Source organism: Phaethon aethereus, assembly GCF_964289735.1.
Source record: "Phaethon aethereus genome assembly, chromosome: 23".
In the NCBI taxonomy this organism is placed as follows: Eukaryota; Metazoa; Chordata; class Aves; order Phaethontiformes; family Phaethontidae; genus Phaethon; species Phaethon aethereus.
The window spans coordinates 2,209,568-2,233,168 of record NC_138599.1 but is presented as its reverse complement, the minus strand read 5'-3'; the positions used below and the strand labels follow the sequence as shown (position 1 = coordinate 2,233,168).

The window sequence follows — 23,601 nt, the reverse complement described above, 5'->3', positions numbered from 1 at the left end:
ACGAGAACTATGCAGTACAAAAAGTCTGCCTGGGAGAGGTAGCAGGAACCGTAACAGCAGAGAAATCTTGTGCTGGGCCCCAGGACAAAGCAAGTTTCACACACACACAAGGCGTGGTGTGCTAGAGGTGGACACCAAAATCGCAAGTAAAGTTCCCGCCCCACCCCCCAGCCTACTTTTCCTCTGTACTCAAAACTCACTGTGGCACCAGGTGGAGTATTGAGTAGGTGAGGATCAGGCCCCAGGTGTGCAACTTAAAACCCTTCAACAGAGAGAACATGGTTTAAAACATACGTATCATTGTCTTCGTCTTCTAGAAGCAGCTTCTCAATGGGCAGCGTGCTGATGACTCGTCTGGCATCGTCCAGCTCCTGGGGGGCTGGTTCAGGAATGGAGATTGGCAAGGGCACAAACTGCGGTCCGGGAAGCGTGGAAGAAGCTGCCTGGTACTGCAAAGTGGAGGCTGGCAGCGCAGAGAGGGGCTGTGCCCATGGGAAGTATGTGAGAGGCGGCTGCTGATCCGTCGCCTCGAGCTGAGGCACTACAGCGGGGGTGGTGCTGCGGGGCTGTTATAATAGAAGAGAAATAAAACAGAATAAAACAGCTGGCCGGGGTTGGGGGGGAAGACACAAAACAACAGACTAAGGGTGCTCAGTCTCACTTTTAACATCCCTTTTCCTGTCTCTCTGGGTAAAGCGTTATACTGAGTGTGACAGTTTTCCCACGCCGGCTCCCATGGGAGCAGTGGCTGTGGGTGTCACAGGTGCTTGCTGCCAGTAGCTCACACTCATGTCAAGTTCCCTTTAGCCTTCTGTTCCCACTGTCACCCTCACTGTAAGCCCATTAAACAGATACACCCTATGCTGAAAACTGCCACCTTGGACAGTTTCTCTTTCAAGTTGAATGCATGGGCACAAGAACTTTGCTGTCACAAGGCTGAAGGCAGCTTATTCTGGCCTCTGCGACGGTCCTGAGGAACCCGTCAGCCGGGGCAGAGCCGCATGTGAAACGGTAGCCCTTCCTCACCAGGGAAGGCCACAGGGCACAGGCGTGGGCCTTTGCTGATTTGGTGTGTCAGCTTCAGCAGCTGAACTGAAACATTAAAAGGAAAACAAGCTGCTTAACTGAAACAGAATTGTCTGCCCTTCTCCTCTAAGGAAGAACAAGTCATCAGCCAAACAGATTTTTTCCAACCTGAAACCAAATAATCTGCTATGTTTATGTGCTATTGTGGCCTTGCTCTTTCTTCTTTAAATAGCAATTTTTGAGAAATTTATTGCCAAGTAATTTTTCCTGCTTCACCCGGTGGATGTGTTTCCTGGAATCCCATTTACTTTTTTTTTTTTTTTTAAAGTTTGGAATTAAATCATGAAGAATCCCCTGGATACTGCTTAGGTCTCTGGAGGGACTGTGTCCTAAGCACTTGTCCAGACAACAGCATTTATTGACTATAATGTGCATCCACTCCATGAACTACTTTAATTCTGCTTCCTCAGGTATTCCAAATCCAAGCTGAAGAACACCTTCCCAAGTTGGAAGCAATGACAACAGTAAATGTAACACTCCCCATTATTATCCCTGATCTGCAAAGAGTATTCTCCTACAGTAAATAACTGTTCATAGACTTGGACAAACTTGGGGCAGTGGCAGCCCTGCTGCTGACTTGAGGAGAGAGGACTCATTTTCCAGGACACCAGCAAAGAACAGTGTATGTGTTAATAACATGGAAAGTCTGGAGGAGTGCAGAGAGCTGGGGAAATGGCAGGGAAGTGTGTCTGATTTCAGTGCAACCACAACTTTTTGTCCTGCTCAAACCATACTAAAGTCCAGCACAGTGCAGACAGGGCCAGTGCTAGAACAACTATGTGGCATGGATGCGAAGGCACACATTATAGTAATAAATAAATTATGCTAAATACATCTGGCACTCCCCATGGCTCTTGCTGGAAGGTGGGGTATTTGCTGTCATTTATACCTAAGTATTTTTGACTTACTGCAAAATTGGTGATCAGCGGTTGAGAAGTGTAAGTCAGAACAGATGAAGGTCCAACCAGTGTGTAACTGGGACACATAGGTTGAACATACATATCTGCTGTGTATGGACAGCTGACTGCCTCGTGGGACACATAATCAGGGTAAGTGGTCCACTGAGTTAAAGGCTGTAAGGATGTGGGAGAGGGCTGGGAGATCCAGCCAGAACAGAGTGCTCCTTCATCTGTAACAGGCAATGCAGAGGCAGCAACATCCATATCAATGCAAGGCTGGCCTAAAAAACAAGAGAGAATTAAAGCCCAGTTCAGCATAGCCTTCCCTGCAGCAGGGCTGACAAACACTTGAAAAGTCAGGGAAACATTACCCATTGGTGAATAGGAAGGAAGCGGCTGATGGGGCAAAACAACCTAGAAGAGAGAAGAAAAAACCCAGGCATTAAGACCATAAGCATTAAATTCAATTCCCTCTGAGAAGCACTGAGGGACAGAGCGTATTACCTATTATCAGCTGATTATCAGCTCCTATTTCAATGTTGGTGCCTGAATGTTCCCACCTGCCTCTACAGAAGGGCCAGGGAGCCAGTGCACATAACCCCAGCTCTGTTCATGGGCCTAGCCAAAGTCCATGTGTCTCTTCAGCTCAAAGGGGCCTCAAAGAGTATTTAAACCTTGTGTTGCAGAGGGAATTCCTCTTCAGAGAGGAGCCAGTCAGACTGCTTCCTCCTGGGAGGACAGACAGCGGTAGCCTGAAACTAAAGAGCAGATAGCCAAGGATGGCTCTGGCTGATCTCTTTTTGTGCTCTTGAACAAGGTGCTTAACTTCCAAGACACTTGCTATTCCTAGGAGGTAGATCCTACCAAGTGCAAAGCACTTTCACCCTTCCATTAAGTCACTCCACCAAAAGTAAAGATATATTTATAGGTATCTCCAGATAACATGGGGCTGCATTGCCTTCAAAGTGCTTTAGAGATGCAAAGATTTCTTTCATTGCCAAACTATTGCCAGCTGGTGCCAGGGCTGGTCAATCATTTAGCTACTGAGGAAGAACTTTTTGCCTGTGTGTGTTTTCTCTCCTACCGTTGTAGCTGCCGTTGCGCTGGCATTATGAACATTCCCCCGTTTCCTTTTCAATAGCTCCTTCACTGGCTCTTTGACACGGACACCTTGATAGGGGCGAGGCTGCGGCTGCTGTTCTGAAGCAGAAGCTGAGAAAAAAAAAATTGCAGGTGACATTTGTTTTCCTTGCCCGCTGTTCGCACATAGCCAAAATCCCCATGGCAGCCTGCTTGTCTGCAGGCTGTATTAGTCAACACGGGTGGAGTCTGGACTCATAAACATTTTCTTCCTTAGCTGATGGTGTCTTTTGGCCCATACGTGATGTCAGATGGCATACGCCGCCTTTGACCTTTGCTGCTTGGATGCTGTGATCACACAGGTGGATCATGAGGACAACCTAGCCTGAAATAAGTACGCTTGCAATTCTCTCCAACTGTTATATAGCTGCAGCAATACAGACAAACTCTGCCCACCCACCCTTCCTTTTTTTTTTTTGCAACAGAGCCTTCATACGTAATTCACAGCGCAAGAGCTTGCGCAGGCCTTGCAGGCGCGGTGGCCTGGAAGCCAGAGCTGGCCTTTTCCCTGCTGCACTAGCAGGTGTTTTTGTGGTCTGCAGAAGCCACGTCCTATCAGGCACAGGGCGTAATGAACATGTTCTGTTGAGTAAATAGGCATATTACTCTAGACATTCATGAAAGCTGGGGAGGATGTAGTACAAGGAAAAGGGGTTGCTGCTGTTATGCGGAGGATGATACTCTATTCCTAAAAGAAACAGCTATCAACAGACCTCCACCTGCCTATGGGGGTATACTTCACACATGTGTGAAATGAGAGTAGTAATGGTGAGCCACACACCCTGAAGGGAGGTGAAAAGGGTGTCCTTCTGCAAAACTTACCAACTAGGTGGACAAAAAATGAAAATAGAGAGAGGCAACAAACAAATGCTGGTTTTCCTCAAACTGTCTCTAGACTAAACCTTTCATTCTGTTGCCTTCAATGAGATTTCAGTGTATTGTGATGCTCTTCTTCTTAATCCCTGAGCCTGAAATTCTGTTTTCCTTAGGCTTCTGACAAAAATAGTGTGCTTATTTTATTCCTCCTGACTTCACTTGTGTGTATCTGCTTTATGTTGCTTCAGTACCACTGACCTGCAGTCCAGCATTTTACACCCACCTGAAGGACAAGCCAGACGGACTATATCCAACAGGTGTAAAATCCAGATTTGTTAGTAGATATCTAGCCTATGACATAACATAATTGCTGGCCGGGTAGGTACGTAAAAAAGTAGAGATTAGATATTCAAGAGAAATACATTATATTCTGTACTTAGATGCAAGCTATAAATGCAACCCGAATTAGAAAAGAATCCTCATTTTGAAAGCCATTTAACTCATCACTAGTTTGGCATGCATACCTCATAACTTTTGAGAACGGGCAGGTATACTTAAGTGCCATCCTGGACCAGAGTTATGTTTCTGTTCCAAACATAGCTTTGTTCATAGCCTGGCCAGGAGGTTTATAGCTTGGTGAGCTGGGACATGACTCGGCTTTGTGGACAGTTATATTGACAACATATGCCAAAGCTTATACCCATAAACTCTGATCCATTTTGAAAAGTAAAGCTTACAGCCAGCTAAAAAGGCCTATCACAAAACCTTGTGACAACTGAAAGTTGAGGAAGCACAGTTCTTCATAAGCCAATATTGTCAACCCATACTTTGCATGAAGTATTTGGAGGCAATTGATAGCAGAAGGAAACCATAGGATATCAAAGCTCAGGGAGGCCCAATATTTGGCAGGTAGCAGTAGTGGCTACCTGCCCCTTTTTACTGCACTTTGGTTAGTAAATATTCTAACTGAGAAGTTTTCATTTCTAAGGATTGCAACTGGCCTTTGGTTTTATGAAGTGCGGGTGGATATTCAGCTCAAGTCTTAAACTTAAAATATTATTCCACCAAGGAAGCATTTATTCAGATTTACATTCTGTGCTTCACATGACAGAAGAAGATGAATCATTTTACTTCTGATCATCTCTCTCAGTTACATGCAATTACATGCAATTACACTCTGAGATGTGGCTATTACACCTTTCTGGGGGAGAAAAACTGAGTCTAAATACAGACATTGTAAGCGAACCTCAAAAAATATTTAACAGAATGAACACTTCTGCTTTAATTTCTTTTTAAAAAATGAAATACTTCTTTCTCTTCAACTTTGCTCTACTGTTAACCCTTTCTGACTCACTGCATATCATTTAATCATGAAATCTTGATCGGCCATTATAAATACTTTTGGTACCAGACAGCACTACATTTAGCATTGAACTGTTATCTTCATTACCTTTTTGCATATTGGGAAAATACTTTGCTTTAAAATAGTAACTGAAGAAAAGATTATTTTTCAGCCTTTGCCTGATCTACCTTTGCTTTCTGTGGACGTTCTTTGTGGGACTTCAAATTGGGTTACTTGCATTCTCATGAATCCTCTGGCTTTGGAAATGCAGTTAACAAAGAGGATTAAGGTCACTTTAGTTCTGCATACAAGCATCAACAAGGGCTTTTAATACAGTTCACATTTTGCTTTTTAAGTTCAATTGGTATTAATTTATCTGAGTGCAAACAATAGACAGTGCTAAAAAGTGCTGTGGTATGAGCTGTACTGAGAACTCTGAAAAAGAGCTGAATACTAGACAGGAGGTCTGAAATGAAGACTATCACAAAGGTGCTGTCTTGGTCTTAGAAGAGATTTATTTACATTTGGAAATTATTTATCTATACTTTACTGAAAAGCTCTTCAGAGTCAGACATTGCTGCTGCTGTTTATGCCACATGGAAACATTAACTCTGCCAAAGCAAATATGACGTCTGCTATAGACTTCATGAGAAGCAGAACTGTACCTCTTGGGTAGTATGTTACCCCCGAGTCATCACACAGATTTCAAAGGGCCTCCTTGCAGAATTAGGGTGGGGAAGGAAGACAGTTTCTGGCTCCAGCTTTGGGGGATGGGAAAGAAGAAATTTACTGTAAAAGCTGACAAATATACCTATTCAGAGTTTCCGGTGTAAGCAGAGTAACCAAAAAAAAAAAAAAAAAGAAAAAAAAAAAGAAAAAAACCAAAGTCTGCAGAACATATTTCGGTTCCCCCAAGCTGACCTCCAGAAATAAAAATAATGCTAGCACAGCTGCTTTTCCACTGTTCAAGTGAGTACCAGTTCTGAGCATTACAGATGAACCACAGCAAAATGACTTTTGACTTCAGTGTACAATTCCTCATAAAGCAAAAGAAATATGATCATTAATATATGATCATAAAATAAAAGCATTTTGAGAAATAATGACAATTAAAATAGCCTTGTAAAGGAAGTACCTGGATTTAGTGTCTCCAACTCCTTATACCAGGCTTGTCTTAATAAACTATGAAGCCTGCCTTGGACCGGGTTTCAATTATATTTTTATTTAAGTCATGAGCTGCAAATGCACCAAGGTCTGCATGCCCAAATTCCATTCAAACAAATAAAAGGGACAGCAGTCCGTGTGCTCTAGTGCTCGAGTGCCCACTGTGTTCTAGCTTGTCTATTCGATCCTTGGTCAATTCAAGGACCACAGAACAGCCATATGCTGTTCCTTAATAGGTGCTGGATCTTGATTTGCAGCTGCTCTCTGAATTTGGAGTAGTATGAAGCATCAGAAGTCAAGAAAGAAGAGAAGGAATCTAATCCAACCAGTTGGAAGCTTTGCAATAGTTTCTACGTGTAAATATATTTTAGCTCATTGCAACGCTTTTGTCATGCTGCCTTACAAATCCATGGTGTGTGTATACACTCAGGCTCCTTTCATCAGTGTTATCACTTACTGTATTTGCTGAATGTCAACAAAAACCCAGCACAGACCTTGAAGGCTTTTGAGTAATCTTTCAAAGTGGCTGGATAACACAACAGATAATGACAAGGTACCAAATGCAGCAGTCCCACTAACTTTAAGTATCAAGTGATAACAGAAGAAAGTGCATAATGATGTTTGATTCCAGATCACTCTGGAACTCAGCCTGAAAGTGTCCAGACTGCACAGACAAGATTGAAGGTTGCCAATTTCGGTGGACTCTGGATGAAGAATTGACAACTCCATTAGTGTTGTTGTTAAGGTCAACATGCGCGTCTCTACATTGGTTATCCCTCTGCCAATTGGTTTGCACCTAGGAAAAAAGATAATTTTCCCTGCTGAGTATGAGTCCAAGTTGTGCTGAACATAGCAGGCATAGCCAATGGGGATTTTGCTGTTTGTTTCTGGGGAGCAGCTCCAATCCCAGCTCATGGGCTGACAAGAGCTTCAGGAACATGCTTCCCAAGACCCTTTGCCCAAGGTGAGCAAAATGCTGAGCAAACTAATGTGTTGGTCAGTAATCGTATAAACCCTGGCCTTCAGTTTGTGCTTCGGAGAACCTGAGAGGTGTCCACAGCATCTAGTGCAACAGGCAACAGTATCCCATTTTTGCATGATATTTGTCATCCCCAGATTTTTATCAGTACAGCATCTATATACAGATACAGTCTTTTTAAAGATACCTGCTTCTCATTAACATCCATGAAATGCTGGTCTCAGTAAAAGTTCAGACAGGGAAAGCATACCAAGACATTGCCAAACAATTAAACCAAGCAACTTCAAAACGCATCTTCCTCTACATTTTTGTTTAACCATTGCTGAAATTAGAGGGAAGATAATGGCAAAACAGCTGTTGGAAGACTGCAAGTATTGAAGCATGACAAGTTTCACATCACTAAACTTCATATTAGCACCACTGGCCTTCACACACACATGAACTGCAGATCAGTTTAAACCTTCGTCCTTTCAAACAAGTCAGAATGATTTCCCATCAGGCCAATTTTCAGTTTGAAATACATTGCTAATCTTTAAGAGTTTGCATGATTACCTGCCTGCAACAGCAAATGACACACTTGTCACTGTTTCAGAAGATTTACTGTTTCTTTGCTCACACGCTGACATGTGATAAGCTTATCAATTGATCAGCGTTATCAGTGTAAATATTTTTCTTTTCTTCTTTCACTTTCAGCATAAAAAAAATTGAAAAGAAACACAATAGAAAACTTTTTCTTATTTGCAGTAACATCAAAAAGCAAACAGTAACTCTTGAATAACAAGAAAAATTTAGATTTCAATCAACAAACTAGTGAGTTTCTGGCTTGGATATTTAAGACCAAATTACTTTAGGCAGCTGCTGACATTTTATTCATACACATTGAACTTTGGTTAATAAAAAGAAAAAAGTGGCTTAGCTTTGTATACACTACTTGGATACTTAGACTCTAATCAAAACCTTTTTACAGTAAGATATCAATGTCCATTTGGCAAGGGACTAAATATTTCATCATGGCTGTCTGCATTTTACATTGACTTCAGATACAGAACCCTTAAAAATGTTTTTTTAACGTGTTAAAGCTAGTAATACCGTTTTTGGTCTGTTGCTGTTTTGCAAATGAATCATGTGATCAGAGCTGACATGGCTGCTCCTGTGATATTGATAATGTTCCACAGTACATCATGGATCACTGTGAAAAGCACCTTGACAAAATGTAGCCCTTAGCAGCTACGCAGGCGATCCTTCGTATAAGAATTATTTAATCAGCTCCCCTTGTATTTCCATCCAGCCTACCTAACCATTCATACTAGTGGATCAGCAAGGAAAGGCAAGGAAAGACAAGTAAATCTAAGTCCAATTCTTAACTCTGCCAGGACCTCTGTACAAAGCTGAGGGAAGGGTCACACAGCTGGTAGATCTCCAAAGTTATTTGGCCACCCAAGCGTAAGTGCTTTAACAGAACTCTCAAAAGCACGTTTCAGTGGTTATAGAAATGCCTGCAGAGGAGGATATGCAGTTCATAGGCAGTTAGATTCCCCTTGAAAACTCAGAACAGTACAACCAGGAGAAAAACAGTCCTTATTCCTTTGGCTTTCTTGTGTTTGTACCACTCTTACGACAACAATCTGCCAGTCCCCACAGTATTCAGGTGGTGCTAGAAAGGTAATCCAGCTGCAGCCATTCTCATGGCAACAGCCAGAGCTTGGATGCTTTGACTCAAATCACACCACCAGCACCCACTTAGTAAATAGCATAATATTTGTAAAGGCAGTAAGTAGCATAATATTTGTTCAGGTCTCTGTGCTCCCTTAAGCATAGCCAGCCAGTTGGGGAGGCTTAGAGTGCATTGCAGAATGACGGTTCCCCAGTCATGACCAGAGATGATGAGCCCTGTCCTTATTTGCTGGCTAATTACATAGTTTCCCTCAATACGTTACTAAGAGTGAAAAAACGGAATGATCTTTCCTTATCTCTGCGTTATGGTAAGTCCAGGGCAGGGAAACAAAGTACTGAAATCCATTTAACTGTACAAGAACCCAGATAGTAACATGATGGAGTCACTCAGGAGAAAGGTTCTTCATTTCAACTTCATCCCTGGCCCTCAGCATCCTCCAGGGTGTGTCTCTTTAACTGCTCCAATCGATCAGTCAAAAGTGAAACACTCTGAAATTATCCATCTGCAACTCATGACCTTGGAAACAAAAATCATTTATTTCTACCAAGATCCATATTAGTGAGTTGTGTTGCTGCTAATAGGCTTGGGTGCCTGGTACCTTGCCTAAATGGGGTAATACAGACCTGACATACATTCTCTGGCTGGCCCCGACAATGAATAATCTACCATACTATGCTCACACACAAAATCATGTGTACAGCATTGCCAAATAAATCATGAAACAACTCAGAAAATGTTTATCTGTATTCCATTTGGCTATAACTTGCTTCATTATCTTGTCAATAACCTTTCCATCTGAAATGATGTATCTCAAGGCCCCAGGTTTGCGGGTCAAGGCCCATTTGAAGGACTGAATGTGCAGCTCTTTTTGTGCATCTGACACATCCCAAATCTCCTTTGAATTGTTACCGTTATTTTTTGTAGACAACCCTGACAAGGAAAACTGGACTGGAGTGGATATTGTCTATACTGTTTGTTGCACTACGGGTGGATATTTTAGTAAAGGTTTAGTTAAATGCAAAGCACTAAGCAAACATCTGGGCAGAGAATCTGCTCTACAATAAACAGAAGAACTCAGAGCATGAGCAAAAGAGCCGAGTGATGGTTCATTGCTCAGCATAAGGAAATGAACTTGGGAGGGTTCTGAGCATAATAAAATCAATAGACTAAATATTTCACTTGCTTACCAGCAACTCAGTACAGGATTTGACTAGGTCTCTTTCTGCTCTCTTACACAGCACTCTGACTACCGAAGTCAGTGAAACATGTTAGCTTGAGAGTGGTATATTTCAGAACTATGCCCAGTATCTTTATTTCCAGGTGTTTATCTGCAGTTGGAAGATTGCCAAGAATGAAATTAGCCTTGGATTCTAGCAGTGCCCTTGTACCCTGCCTGCACCATTCTTGGGGGAATGGTATGCTTTTGACTACTGTCCTTTTAAAATAGGTCTCCTTCACACCTCCAGATGATCTAAATGAGTGGAAGTCAGGAGAGCACTGTGCAGAACCTACATTCTGTTCTGTGTTGCAGATTGGCAAACAAAATGTTAATTTTGTATTTTTCCACCTGGATAGAAAGGAAATCAAAGGGAGGTCTGAAGACGCTGGGGAGACAACATGAAAGGCTGGCTAGTAATCCCTATTACTTTGATTATTCTAACAAAAAAAATTCCAAATAAACCAAAAAAAGAGCTTCCAAGTGCCAAATTAGAGTTGGCTACATTGGCCATGTAGTGGTAAGGGCTACTAAAAATTATCTGTTTCAGAACAAGAGAACCCCTGTTACAAAGAGGAAGCTGAGATAGACAGAAAGTGTCTTAACCATAAGTCTCACCCGCACATCCTAATTCGTCCCAGCCCATAATACTCTTTCCATTTTAGTAACGCAAGCTTTCCATTTAATTGCTTATGTGGTCATTTGTAGAGCTTGACACCTGCTTTGTAAAGCATGGATAGGCTCAACTTTCATACTATCCATCTTTCCCAGTGGGGTTTTACCAAAATTAAAACTCACAAGGTACAGCATATTGCAGTTTCACCTCTCAGTCTCATTATCTGATACTTTCAGAAAGGTTGTACAGACCCCACATCTGTTGTGGGCAGAAAAGGACTTACGCACTTAAAAAGCCTTTGGGAAGAGGTTTTCAAAGGTGCAAATTCACATATCTCAGTTGCATGGGAATCCAAGCAGTCAGTGGAACAGCTAAACAGCTGAATGTCTGCCTTAGGTGCAGAAGTCCCATTGGACTGCAACAAGAGTTGAGTGTCCAAAGCATTTTGGGCTAGCCAAAAGCATCACCTACATGTGACTCCTGCAGAATTTCAACGTGATTGCATACCCTCTCATAACAGAAACTATTTGCATGAAAGGTACGTTCATTTTGTTTTCAAAATACAACATGAGGTAACTATCTGCATAAAGACACGTAAGTGGAAAGCAGCTGGTGCTTTAAGAGGTGCTGCCCATTAGAAATTTCCCATCCCTGAAGGGTTGCTGGGCTGCAGAGCGGGCCTGCTTCCATTCAGCAGAATCCTGCCAAAAGCTGGGAAGCCCCGACCAGTCACTTCGCTTCTGCCGTGGGAGGGGATGCTTTCAGGCTGAGACATTCTCTGGGGTTTTGCTGAGCGGAAGCTCTGGGCCCCACTCCTGCAAAGAAGTGCACTGTGCCGTGACCCTGAGGGAACAATTTCCAGTGCTCAGGGCCAGCCATGCGAGACTCCCTGGAGGACAAGAGCCTCTGACCATAGCAGCTGAGGGCAAGGTCTGTTAGTTTTCCATCTGTTCCTGCAGGGCTTTCTACAGAAGGGTTCCCTGAAGAAATGGGAAACTGCCCTTCAGAAGGTACCCATGAGAAATGCCCTCTGGTGAGGTCACACCTATTTAAATGAGTTATTGTGTCACTCTTGGGTTTTCGGTATGTAAGAGTTTTTCATTCTTTGGTGGTTTTTTGTTATTGGGGTTTATTTTTATAGCTGGGGAAAACGTATGGAAGTGATACCATTCCTTTTGAAGCCTCCTATTTTGCTAAAAACCAGTTATAATCCAAGTCAAGGCATCCTGATGGAAGAGGTTGCTAGGACTTCTATGTAGTACCTTTTCACACAGGTACAACTAGAACAAAAAATTCTGCCTTTGCTTTCAAGCTGGCACCGTGTTTGACCACAATTGAAAATGCAGCTCCAGCCTGGGAACAACTCTGTTCCAGTAAGGCAGGAATGCTTTAGCGTCCAGTGTGCCTTTTGCTTCCTCTGGCAACACAACGGTGCACGACCTACTCATATCCCCATATTCCCTAGTCATCCTGCTGTTTAAGCATGTAAAGTTGGCCTTAATAATTGTCCTGTTTTTGAATCCAGTCTCCTCCAGAAACTAGGTCCATACTATGAAATTTGCAAAGAGGCCTGAGGGAATAAATGCCTGACTCCAGTTGACTTTCACTGGCACTTCAGTTTGTACCTCCCCTTGTCTGCCTTCTGAATCAGTTATTACAGCATCCCTGCTGTCTCTGACAGTTCCCAAGCGGGATAAAAATCTCTTTTACGTGTGACCCAGTACGTGGTCATCCGCCTCTCTAGCCTGGTTGCTCCATAATACAGCAGCTTAGAGCACAGGGAGGTAATTTACCTGCAGGGTGAGAACTGTCCAACCCTGACATCCGTTCCTGGGAGTGCATGGCTGGGTGGCAGCCTCGGTCTCATTTACCTGGCAGTCTGGCAGCCCAGTACCACACGTGTGCAAAACGAAACAGTTGCTCTTGCCAGGCTTAGAGCCATCTGTTTCTACACCGAACATGGGATGCTTTGTCCCATACTTGGGGAAAAGCTTCACCCACCCCTCAGAAGGTCCCCACAGACTTTTTGCCCATCTATCTAAGGTGCCCTTTTGCCAGAATACCTGAGTTTTGGCTTTAATTGTACTGAAACCCTCTGCATGGCAGAGGAAAGCTCCTCCTATGTCCTAGGTAGGGAGCAGAACAGAGCAGGGTTTTTATGCTCTCACATTAGCCTAGGGCTCGTACAAGCACGCACCAAGTTCCCTGGTCTCCCATGCTGCCTCTGCATCAATTTGTATTTTATATTTTATAATAAATAAATAATAATAAATAAAATAAGTATTTTATATTTTAGAGCGAACATGGCTTGCATGTGGGCACTGGGACATCCATGTGATCGCAGGTGGTTTGAACCAGAAGGTACAGGAAACTTGATGCCACAGCTGGCCACACTAACAGGAAATAAGGTGCACCAGAGACACCGGCTGGAGACTCGCAGAGATACTGGCAAGTCTAACTTCCACTGAAGCCTTTGCAGCCTGGCATCTGAATCACTGTACTGACCCGAGCAATCTACCTACGGTCACACGGCAGGTCTCCAGTAGAGCAGGCAATCACACCCAAGCTGCCTGCATCTCAGTCATCAGGATACTCTTCCTGTCTACCTTCTTCAAAGCCAAAGCACATAATTCATTGCTGTGATGGTATAGAAAAGAAGCAGGGTTAATCAGATAACAGTTCCACGTTGGAAAAAGGAACGCAATGACACAGCAGGCAAAGACAGCAAATGCCAACAGTGAGCACAGACTCAGCCAGGCAGACAACTACAGAAATTTCCCCTCAGCTCCTTCTGTGTCTTAGTAATGCCGGGCTGCTCTAGAAACCAGCCCAGGTCAGAAGTCTGGCCACTCCACTGGCTACTTCATCTGACTGGTGTGAAAAGGACTTCCTCAGCAACAGAAGTCAGATCAAGGCAGTAACTGTGTCTCATGCAGGTTTTCAAAGCAGTAAGGAAGCAGTGCTACAACGGGAGATTCAAGTCTTGAGAAGCTCTGGGGCATGGAGGGACAGGTAGGTATTGGCCAGAAGTTATCCTGTCTATAAACTATCAACAGGGAATGGCTGACATCAAGGCACAGGTTTTGATCTCTCTCATGCAGGCATATAATTCCTGCTTACCTTTGAAAGCACTGCATGTGTCAAAGAAAAAATGCAAAGGAAAAATACCAATTCAGTTACCAATTTTGTTCTGCCTAAAACATCAGGTTGTTAGTATTGCTTTGTCATTGCAGAAAAATAAAACCAAAACAAACCATTAATGGACTTCTGAGATGGAAGATTAGATTCAAGATTTGAATCTAATAATCTTGCAGTACTCTCACATCATATACCTACTGATTCTGAAAACAGCACAAGATAAAGGGGGCAACAAGCTGTGTTGCCATAATGCAGCCTGTTTACTGCTTAATACTTGTCACACAAATTGCAACACAATTGAATGAGCAGTCAGAACTTCTTGCTACAGGACATTACAGTCTACAATATAATTTCACAAATATACATTTCAGCTTCCAAGCGTTCAAAAAGCAGGAGAAATGTGTAACAGAGAAAACAGACTTTAACTGCTAATAAGCTCAGAAAGGCATACGGATAGTAAACCAACCTCTGAACAACCTGCAGGCTCTTAAATAAAGATGACTAATGTTAGTTCCATATCAGAGAAGTCATTGGCAAATGTTTAAGAAATTAGCTTCTTCCATTCAGGTGTATTGTATTATTCCAGGTTAATGGAACAGCAAGGTGAAATGCAAAGGATGGCAGCACATTTGCAAAAATGAACGTCATTACAGATCCATACAGTGAGAATGAAAAACTTGCAAGAAGCAAACACCTACCTGTGTTATGATCAGTAAACTATTCGAGCAAAGGTGGGCCAAGAGGAGTGAAATTATCTTGAAAACAAGAAAACTGATTTCCTGTAAAGTCATAACTGTATTGCCCTCAACTGCTTTGTTCCTTATCTTTTTTATTAGTTGAAAAAAGTACATATCAAAAAAGGCACAGAAATAAGATTTCTCACAGGTTTCACTTTTAAAAAGGAAAATTTTCTGGTATGTAACCACTGTAACCTTTGATATAATACCTGCATCCTGTTATTGTTTTTATGAATCATAGTCTTCCACTTGATTCATACTGATGAATGCCAACAAAGCAGCAATGCTGCCCTGTGTTAGTATCCCTGCTGGAAAATTAGCATCATGCCTTATCATTTGCCTCTCTTGACCCATGCATCTCTCCACGAGTATTGTCTCCTGTGCTATACTAATGCTTACTTCATTACAATCTTTAGATTTTATCGCAGTTATGAAAAACAAATCAGAGCTCACTTACATTTTTGCCAGTGCATATTCTGTGTCAAGTCGGAGTCTTTTTTTCTCTTTGATGAAGAGAGCTTGGCTTTTTAATAGCTAAGGTGTGTTTGACTCCTTTACGGGGATGTGATAACTGACTGTCAGGATGTTTCTTTCAGCTTTTTAAAAGCCCCATGTTCCCGCTGAACCCTGTGATGTCATCACATCCTCTGACCACAACCACTTCTATATTTTCCCTTGCTCTATGTTCTTCTTCATGATGCTAAACAGTCCCTCCAAGAGCAGTGAATTCTGGACAATATTATGCACAAAAAGGCACTCAATATGACCAAAATGTATTTGAGCAAACAATCAAACCTGCAACCTGCCACTCATGGGGCTTTTACCATAGATTTGCAAAATTAGGTCAAAAGGTTGTACAGCAGAAAAAACAAAAGGGTCTTTTAGTAATATTTTGAACTTCTGTGGCACTAAGGATGGTCTTGTTTCATGTAAGACAGCATTCTGCTACTTCAGATGGCATAACTATTGGCTCCGTACACTTCAGCTAGACTGAACCAGCCCACACGCCGTGTCTGCCTGGCCCTTTAAATGCGCAACACGCTTAAAATACAAAACTTGAGTGTTTGCTCCTGCGTTATGAGAATCTCAACTCCCCGGGGCCACTAAATTTGAACTGATGAGGAAACACCTGTAAACACTTCAAGCCTCATTAAATGAGGACGTCCTTCATTTAAAAAAGAAACCCTTTTTTCTGTTTTGCTTTTATCAAAATACAACACCTCCTACTAAAGAAGAGACGTCCCTTTCAAAATAGCTGGCAAAGCCAGAGGAAGGCTGAGAGAGACTTGCCATAGGAGTTCAAATAAGTTCTTAGCATTAATAACAGCACCATTATATCTTACTTATTCACACCATTGCATGAGTATAACCTCTTAAACCTCTTAACATTCTTTCCTCTAAAAATCAGACCATCGTGATGAATTTTCACAAGTAACACTGACTTAGGAGCTTCATTCTAGGAGAAATAGTTGTTGGAGGCTTCACAGTGAGTTAGTATTCCAGCATTCCTATCTTCCTGTTCAGTTTTTAATCACTGAATTGCCATGGCCCCAAAGTTTGCTGTCTCAAATTTCTCTTCCCATAAAAAGAACAAGGCAGGATCCGCTCAGTTCTTTGGCCAACAGTCTGTTAAAAGAATTTCGTCCTTTCAGGGATGCCAGACACTTCTCGGGAGTAGGTCCGTTTTGTGAACCATTTTGCGTTAGCGTAGCATTTAATGGAAAAACTCAAATTAATCAAATTAAGATTAATGCTTGATTGTATTCCCTCTAGTTCAAAGATTTGTCAAAAAAAAAACCAAAAAACCCCACAAAGAAGCAAACCCCAAAGCAAGCAGAGTGGAAAGAAATAAGGAATGTGTATATCCACATTGCTGCCTTCCAAAACACCATCCACCTCCTTAGTTCTCAGGCATGAGGGCATTGTTTAGCCATGTTTTGCATATCTGCATTAATGCTTACTACCAGCCACAAAGTATAATATCCTCTCTGCTGTTGAAGTGCTTAGTAATAGCAGGCAATCTGTTAGCCAATACTTCACAGATGGACAGGTAAGCTAGAGCCTAACTCATAGCCCAATATAGCCAGATGAAGTGAGGAAGAATATTGAAACTGGATTCAGTGGCATTTCAGTTACATCAGAGCAGGAAGAATTTGAGGATTGTCATATCTCCAATAAAAAAGCAGTATCATATTTCTCCCTAAACTAATGGAACTTCATTTTAGAAACCACTTACATTTGTAGAATTGAGATAAATACTTGTAATGCAACAGAAAATCTTTTCCTGACAAATGACGTGCTTTGAAAGCCAGGGCCTGCTCATATACTTAGATTTACTTAAAGCTTACAGCACAAGGCAATCTCAGGAAATACTGTGAGAAGTTTCTGCAGTTTGGCTTGAGTCAGTGCATAAGGCAATGTCAGAGGGTGTTTAGGACTGTACTCTGTTGCAGTTTTCTTCTGGAAATACCTGAATTCTGACATCACAGAGCTACTGGAAAACAACATGGTAAATCAAGTTTTTAGGCAGATTTCTGCCAGGAATAAGACCTTATTTTTAAGTATGAGAACACACTCTGTGTACATTTGTGCTCTGCGGAGTAGTAGAAGCACAGCCTGAGATTTGTACACACCAGGTCTTATGTATAAGTGAAGGCAGATTGCATAATACATAAAAGTAAATATACAGACTCATATATTAAAAGAATCTATGTATGCATACCATCTCACCTTTAACTATACTTTAATTGTGCTTAGAAAAGCTGTGGATAACATTAAATCACTCAGGATTAAACTGTTTTTAAGGTTTTTATATGAATACTTAAAAAATATGAAACCGGGCGATAAAGTCTTGTAATAAACATCTAAAATGAGGAAGTTGCAAAAAAGGGCATGTTTTCCACAGATAAAAGAGACAGCACTATTTTGGTGGCTGATAATAATCCATTTCCATATTTTACACACATTTATCAGGTAAACTTTTGACATATTAACAGAGAGTCACTCTCTGAAAAGTAACTTCACAGTTATAGATTAAGATATAAAGGGGCACAAGTGTGTAGCTTAGTGACCCCACACCATACCAAGCAAAATAAAAGCTCTGTCAAATATAAGCCCCTTCTTATTGCATGCATTTTGCAGAAAAATGCAATTTGATTAAAAACCATTCTACTAATGATGTCCAAAGGAAGAGACAAAAGCAGAGAGAAAGATGAAAAACATCACTTAGCAAGTATCATATTTGCCTCTTCCTCTGAAAACTGTCTGCAAATCATGATTCAAGTTTATAGTCTACAAAAATGGCTAAAGCCTAGGCTATTGTTAGATGATCAAACAGCACCAACAGTAGGGAAGTTGCTGTACCTTAAGACACACTCAGAAAATTAACTGCAGCCTTTGCCACTAGATGCAAATACAGTTGCCTCCGCTCACGCCTTGACCCATTCACCGTAAGACCAAAGCAACAAGCTCTACTTCAGGCTACATGTTAGAGTCAATCAAACTTTTGTTTGGCAAGGAATGTCTCTGCCCTGAGTTAGGGTACCATTTCTCATGTTCCCGGTGGCTACAGTTCGAGCCATGTCCAGAGGCCAAAAGATTCACAGGCAGCATTATGATTTGGTCTGACTGCCACACACAGCTGTTCAAAGGATAACCTGAAATTAGCTGCAAAACAGCCATGCGCTGTATACAGTGCAGAAACCTTTCTCTTTAGACCTACAGTGAGATGCATTTCTCCTAAGCAGTTGGTAGCTCTGTACACACAAAAACCAACCAAGGGTTGCAGGAGATCCCGGTGGATCCCTGCAGCTGATCTTGGCAAGGATGGTAAGAGCGGAGTGCAAGGATGATTCAAACTGCATGTGCCTTATCTCCTCTTCCAGCCAAGATGATCCAAGTGTGGAGGAGAGATGCCCAGCATCAGTCTTTCCTTCATTAAGGTATGTGGGATAGGTACCTCACCAGACAATGCCGGCTGGAAAACCAATACGTCAGCCACAGTGTTCAGAAATCTGCAGCTCCCCTGCTAGTAAATCACCCACTACCAACCAGCAGGCGAGTCTTTCACCTGAACACTCAGAGAAGTTGCAGAAAAATCCATCCTTTCCTCTTTGACATGACAAAGACTGCCTCCATCTCCAGTCTCACCTGTGGCCAGCAGTGGATTCACCAAAATCCACTGCAACTGGCAAAGAGCCATACAACCTCTAAAGTAACCTCTTGCCACTGGTTCCCCCCACTACAGAAATACAGATGACCAGGGTAAAGTGATTGAGAGAATGCAGTTATTTGGTAATCTTATACCTAAGCTCACTGCAAAGACCAATGGATAAACTGGACACTCCTGTTAAGGGGGAACTAAAAACAACAACTGTGCCTACTCAGTGCTGGTAGCAACATGGCCCTGCCAGAATTTTAAGTATACAAATGATACAAAATGACAGGGGTATATTATGGTTGATAATCTGAACCTGAGCTTTATCTCACTCCCTCATCTCTTTGATGTTGTCTTATTCCCAGGACAGAAGTTGAGCTCATAAGTAATTTTCTTCCAAAAGTGGATTAACGCTGTTGACAAGTGTCCTGCGTGTTAGTTTTTATTGTTGTTGTGGGGGTATTTTTGTTTGGTTGTTTTTTTTGGTTGGTTGCATTTTTTTGTTTGTTTTTTTTTAACATGTAAATATTAGCACATTAATCCTGACATACAACATAAGAAGTATGAATATGTAAGTAAGAGTTATACATACCTCATCATGCAACACAGACTGAGGCAGCTGATAGGAGCTTCAGCACTTTGCTCAAGATCATAAAATAAATCTGTAGTAGGGCGGGGAGGAGAGGCCAAACTTTTGGGGATAGCCTTGTGTAAAAGACTGCTCACTAATGTGCGTCCTGAGGAATGTATAACTTCTTTTTACATACTTTTTACAAGTAACATTGAAGCAAGCATGGTACAATAAACTCAGTGATTTTTTTTTTTCTTCTTTGTTTTTCATTTTTTATGTGAGCCTCACACCTCCCTCTTTCTCCTCTGAAACAAGCTCTGATTCATACCTCAGCTTTGATAAGGAACAAATGATGAAGCCTTCATATATGCTCAGCGCTAGAGATTAAGTCCTTGGGCGGTGTAAACCAACATAGCCCTCATGACCTCCCAGACAGTGAGGATCTGAACCTGGGACATTCTACATCCACTCCAGGGTTACTGCATATATTTTTTGACACAAAGGAACGTCCCATACTGGTCAGGCCTAACACTGGGAACAAAGGAGAGCATGAAATCCTTCAGAGCTTCTGCACACAGATGCCTAAGTGAAGCTATTTCCCAGCATCCTCAAGAAATTTCCAAGTTCTAGAGTAAAAAGAAAGCAAAAAAACCAAGCCAACTGTATTTCTCACACTGAGACCATGTCTGCAATTAGAGAGATGAGAGTTTCCCATGAAAAAACACTTGTGTTTTCTAACACACATGAAGTTCTAGAACAGGCCTGTCCAGGATTTCTTTGTGCTTTATACTCTTTAGGACACCATCTGGTCTGTTCCTGAGCTCCAAGACGTGATTGGTTTATCCCACTCCAAAAAAAAAAAGAAAACCAAACCAAAACCCACCCGACCACTTCTTAAAGCTAAATATGCAAGATGTTTGTAGTTGCCACACGCACATACTCTCAGATGTATCCTGTCCTTGCTTCTCCCTCTTGCTGCTCGCACAAGTGCCATGTTCAGCACCATCTGCTTGCAGCCTACCTATTCTCCTCAAACACTCGGGTGTTTGTCTGTGAATGAGTAGCAGTCACGTTTAGTTCGAATTTCCGGCACTGAGTCAGACGACAGGAACAATAGCACATAACCCGGTCTGTGTTCATACTGCAGCTGGAACTCAGATGTGAACTAACCTTGACTGGGCCAGCAAGAGGAGCAAGAACAGCGATGATCCCACAAGCCTCGGCTTCTGCGCTTGCTCGCAAAGCCAGCCTGGGACCACAGGCACACTCCTGAGTAGCTAATGCGCACTGAAGTCCTTGTCACTGCAGCTTCTCTCCACAGTTATGTGTTCAAACTAGTTTGTGTACGCCTGTTCATCCTGCGAGCTTGCCTCTGACTGCAATGCTGACAGACGATCTCGGGTGAGCCAGCGCTGGGAGCAGTTGCACAGCCTCTCCCCTTTCGCATGTTGCAGAGCGGCTGCTAAAGCGGATGGCGTTGCGGGGTGAAAGGAGCAGGGCATGTTTGTAACTTCCCCGCTTACAGTAACACCAGTCTGGGGACTTGCTGGCTTTCAGAGTTTGTGTGCACCAATACAGTGAAAACCACCCATCCAAGCTATCTGTTGAGAAATTACACTTAGAACCACCCCCAAAATAAATCTGAGATTGGCAGAAATCAAAAGCAGATCTCAAGTGATTCATGAAGAGAAAACAGGATTAAGAATATCATTGAATGTTACGCACATAAATCGCATGACTAGCTCTGGAAGTTGGCAATATGAGGCAGCAAGAAAGCTTGAGATTTCATCGGTTATGAAAGCAATGCAGCGTAAAGGATTGTTCCATGTTCCCACTGCAGTCTCAAACAGACTTCCTTTTGCAGTGGTCCTACACAGAAGCCAGTAACATGCTTCACTAAAGACTTCAGTCTCTCTTTGTTGAGTCTGCCAAAGCAAAGCATTTCTTTAAGGAGTTCTTACCATCAATTCTCTAATAGCCTCTCTTTCTCCTCACAGAAGCAAAACTATAGAACAAGGAAGACTTTGTATAACATGAATTCAGTGATACTTCTCACAACCAACATTCACCATTTGTAGAAGTAGGTTTCATTCAAAATTCATGTTACTGTTGACATGAATTTCAGATGAAACCCACTTTCTGAGGATCTCTCTTTTGACTGGATGCACACTAAGGCAAGTCTGGAAAGGTATTTTGGTTAGAGCTCACACTCTGTGCACTCAATTCATACAGTGGAAGTAACCCATCTCAAACAGAAGTATTAATGGTTGAAAAAGCCACATTCAGCCAAGCCATGTGCCCAACTCAGCAAAGTAAATTGGGGACTTCAACACGTCCTTCCACATTCAGATATTGGCCCAGGCTTGTTAAAACCTAAGCAAGCAGCATTTCTTCAAGCTACGGGCTTTAAGCAGGTACTAGATATTCTACTATCAGATCAGACCTTTTGCCAGAAACCACACTGTCAGGCTGCTTCTAGCTAGTTCATTTAGAACATGAACCTTGCCACTGTTACCAAGGCAAAAGCTTGACCCCTGATTATGTCAGCAGGAAAGTCAAGTCACCTGTGCCTGGTCCCTTCTGGAAAACATTCATGCTGAGAGCACTCTCTGTGCACATTTGCCCCCTGAGTTTCATAGAGAAACAGGACTCAGCAGCTTTGGCAGCATCCTCATGCCTGCCTTAACCAGAAACCCGTGATGTACAGCTGCAGAGGAGTGCGTAGAGAGCTACAGAGAATGATAGCACTGTACTGAGCTGTGAATCTATACAAAAGTTCCCATTGCTTCATTCAGCATTTACTTTTCCATGGTGTCTTTCAAACATCTGGGAAACCCTCTTGAGGGTGCAGTTGGTTCTGAAAACTCAGGGCATAGGAAGTTCACAGTTCTCTCCATTGCCTGCAGGACCACCTGTAGATCTCAGCTCATCTCTTCATTCAGAAGAGATGCTTAGTCTGGGGTCACGGACTCCATGAGGAAGTTGGGGGAGGGGGAGGGAAGTCTGGGGACAGTTTCCTGTCAAGGACCTCCCTTTTCATCATCAACAGCAAGGATACAGCTTTGTAGACCCTATGTACAGAGCTACTAACAGGCCCTTGGGACCGTGGAAATGTCAATTTCCCCTCCTAAAGACATCGAACACTGATTTAGAAAACAAGACCTGTCAGATCTTCATTTGGCCCTCATGCTTAAGAGACAGCACAAGATTTTCAAACTGAGTTCACATCCAGATGAAGAAAAAGGAACTAAAAACCTCCCATCTACCTTATCAGCTCCAGTTCCTGGCCAGGCTATGCTCAAAAAACCTGATGTTCAGTTTGCAAAGTTACACCAGGCAGCTCGCAGGAAGAACTTTTACCAAGGTCCTTGCCTATTTGACAACTGATTAGAAAGAATGGAAAAAAAATATCTAGACTAAAATGCAGAATTAAAAGCTTGGTAAAGTGGAAGCATTGCTGCCCACTCTAGAGAAGTGTGCAGAGCCGAAAGCTCTGCACTGGAAGGGAAATTATGAATGTTAGCTGTGGTTAGCAGGAACAGAAGATGAAATGACAATTTCTGGTCACTGCCATGGGAGCAACAACCACCTGGGTCTCTTCTAAAGTCAAATAAAACTCTAGGAGTGATTGCTGGAATTCCTTATGCAACCTCATGCTGAATTGTCTGCAGGAACTGATCGTGGGTTCTCTGTCACAAATAGCTTGGACCTCTGCTACAGGCAGGCTGCCTCTTCAGGGTTTCTTTATCTTCTTCCAAAACACAGTGCTTCCAGTTGCTCTGAGAAAAGAATTGTGGAGGGAGTTTGTCTCAAGTTTACTCTTCTTTCACTAATATTTTTTTCCTGCACTAGCAATGAGATTTAATTAATTATTAGTTTAAATGCATTGTACTTAGAAGTGGAGAAATTTTGAAGATAGAAATATTCATAGAGGTGAGAAGGCACATTTATCCGGCAGCTAAGAGCTGAAAGTTATTAATGACTCATTCCTGGAATTTGGATCTCAGTGTCCAGGATGTTATTATGTGCGTCAGTATCCAGGCAAATCAATGGAAGCCATAAAGAG

General features: G+C 42.3%; 1 protein-coding gene across 1 annotated transcript; it reads right to left on the bottom strand.

Annotated features, from left to right (window-relative positions):
* Positions 1-254: 254 nt before the first annotated feature.
* Positions 255-21,324, bottom strand: POU2AF1 (POU class 2 homeobox associating factor 1; the record flags this gene model as incomplete). The annotated part of the gene is given in 6 exon segments (XM_082010063.1): positions 255-566; positions 1,995-2,266; positions 2,357-2,399; positions 3,070-3,197; positions 21,261-21,273; positions 21,277-21,324. Coding segments are annotated over 6 exon segments (816 nt in total).
* Positions 21,325-23,601: the final 2,277 nt, after the last annotated feature.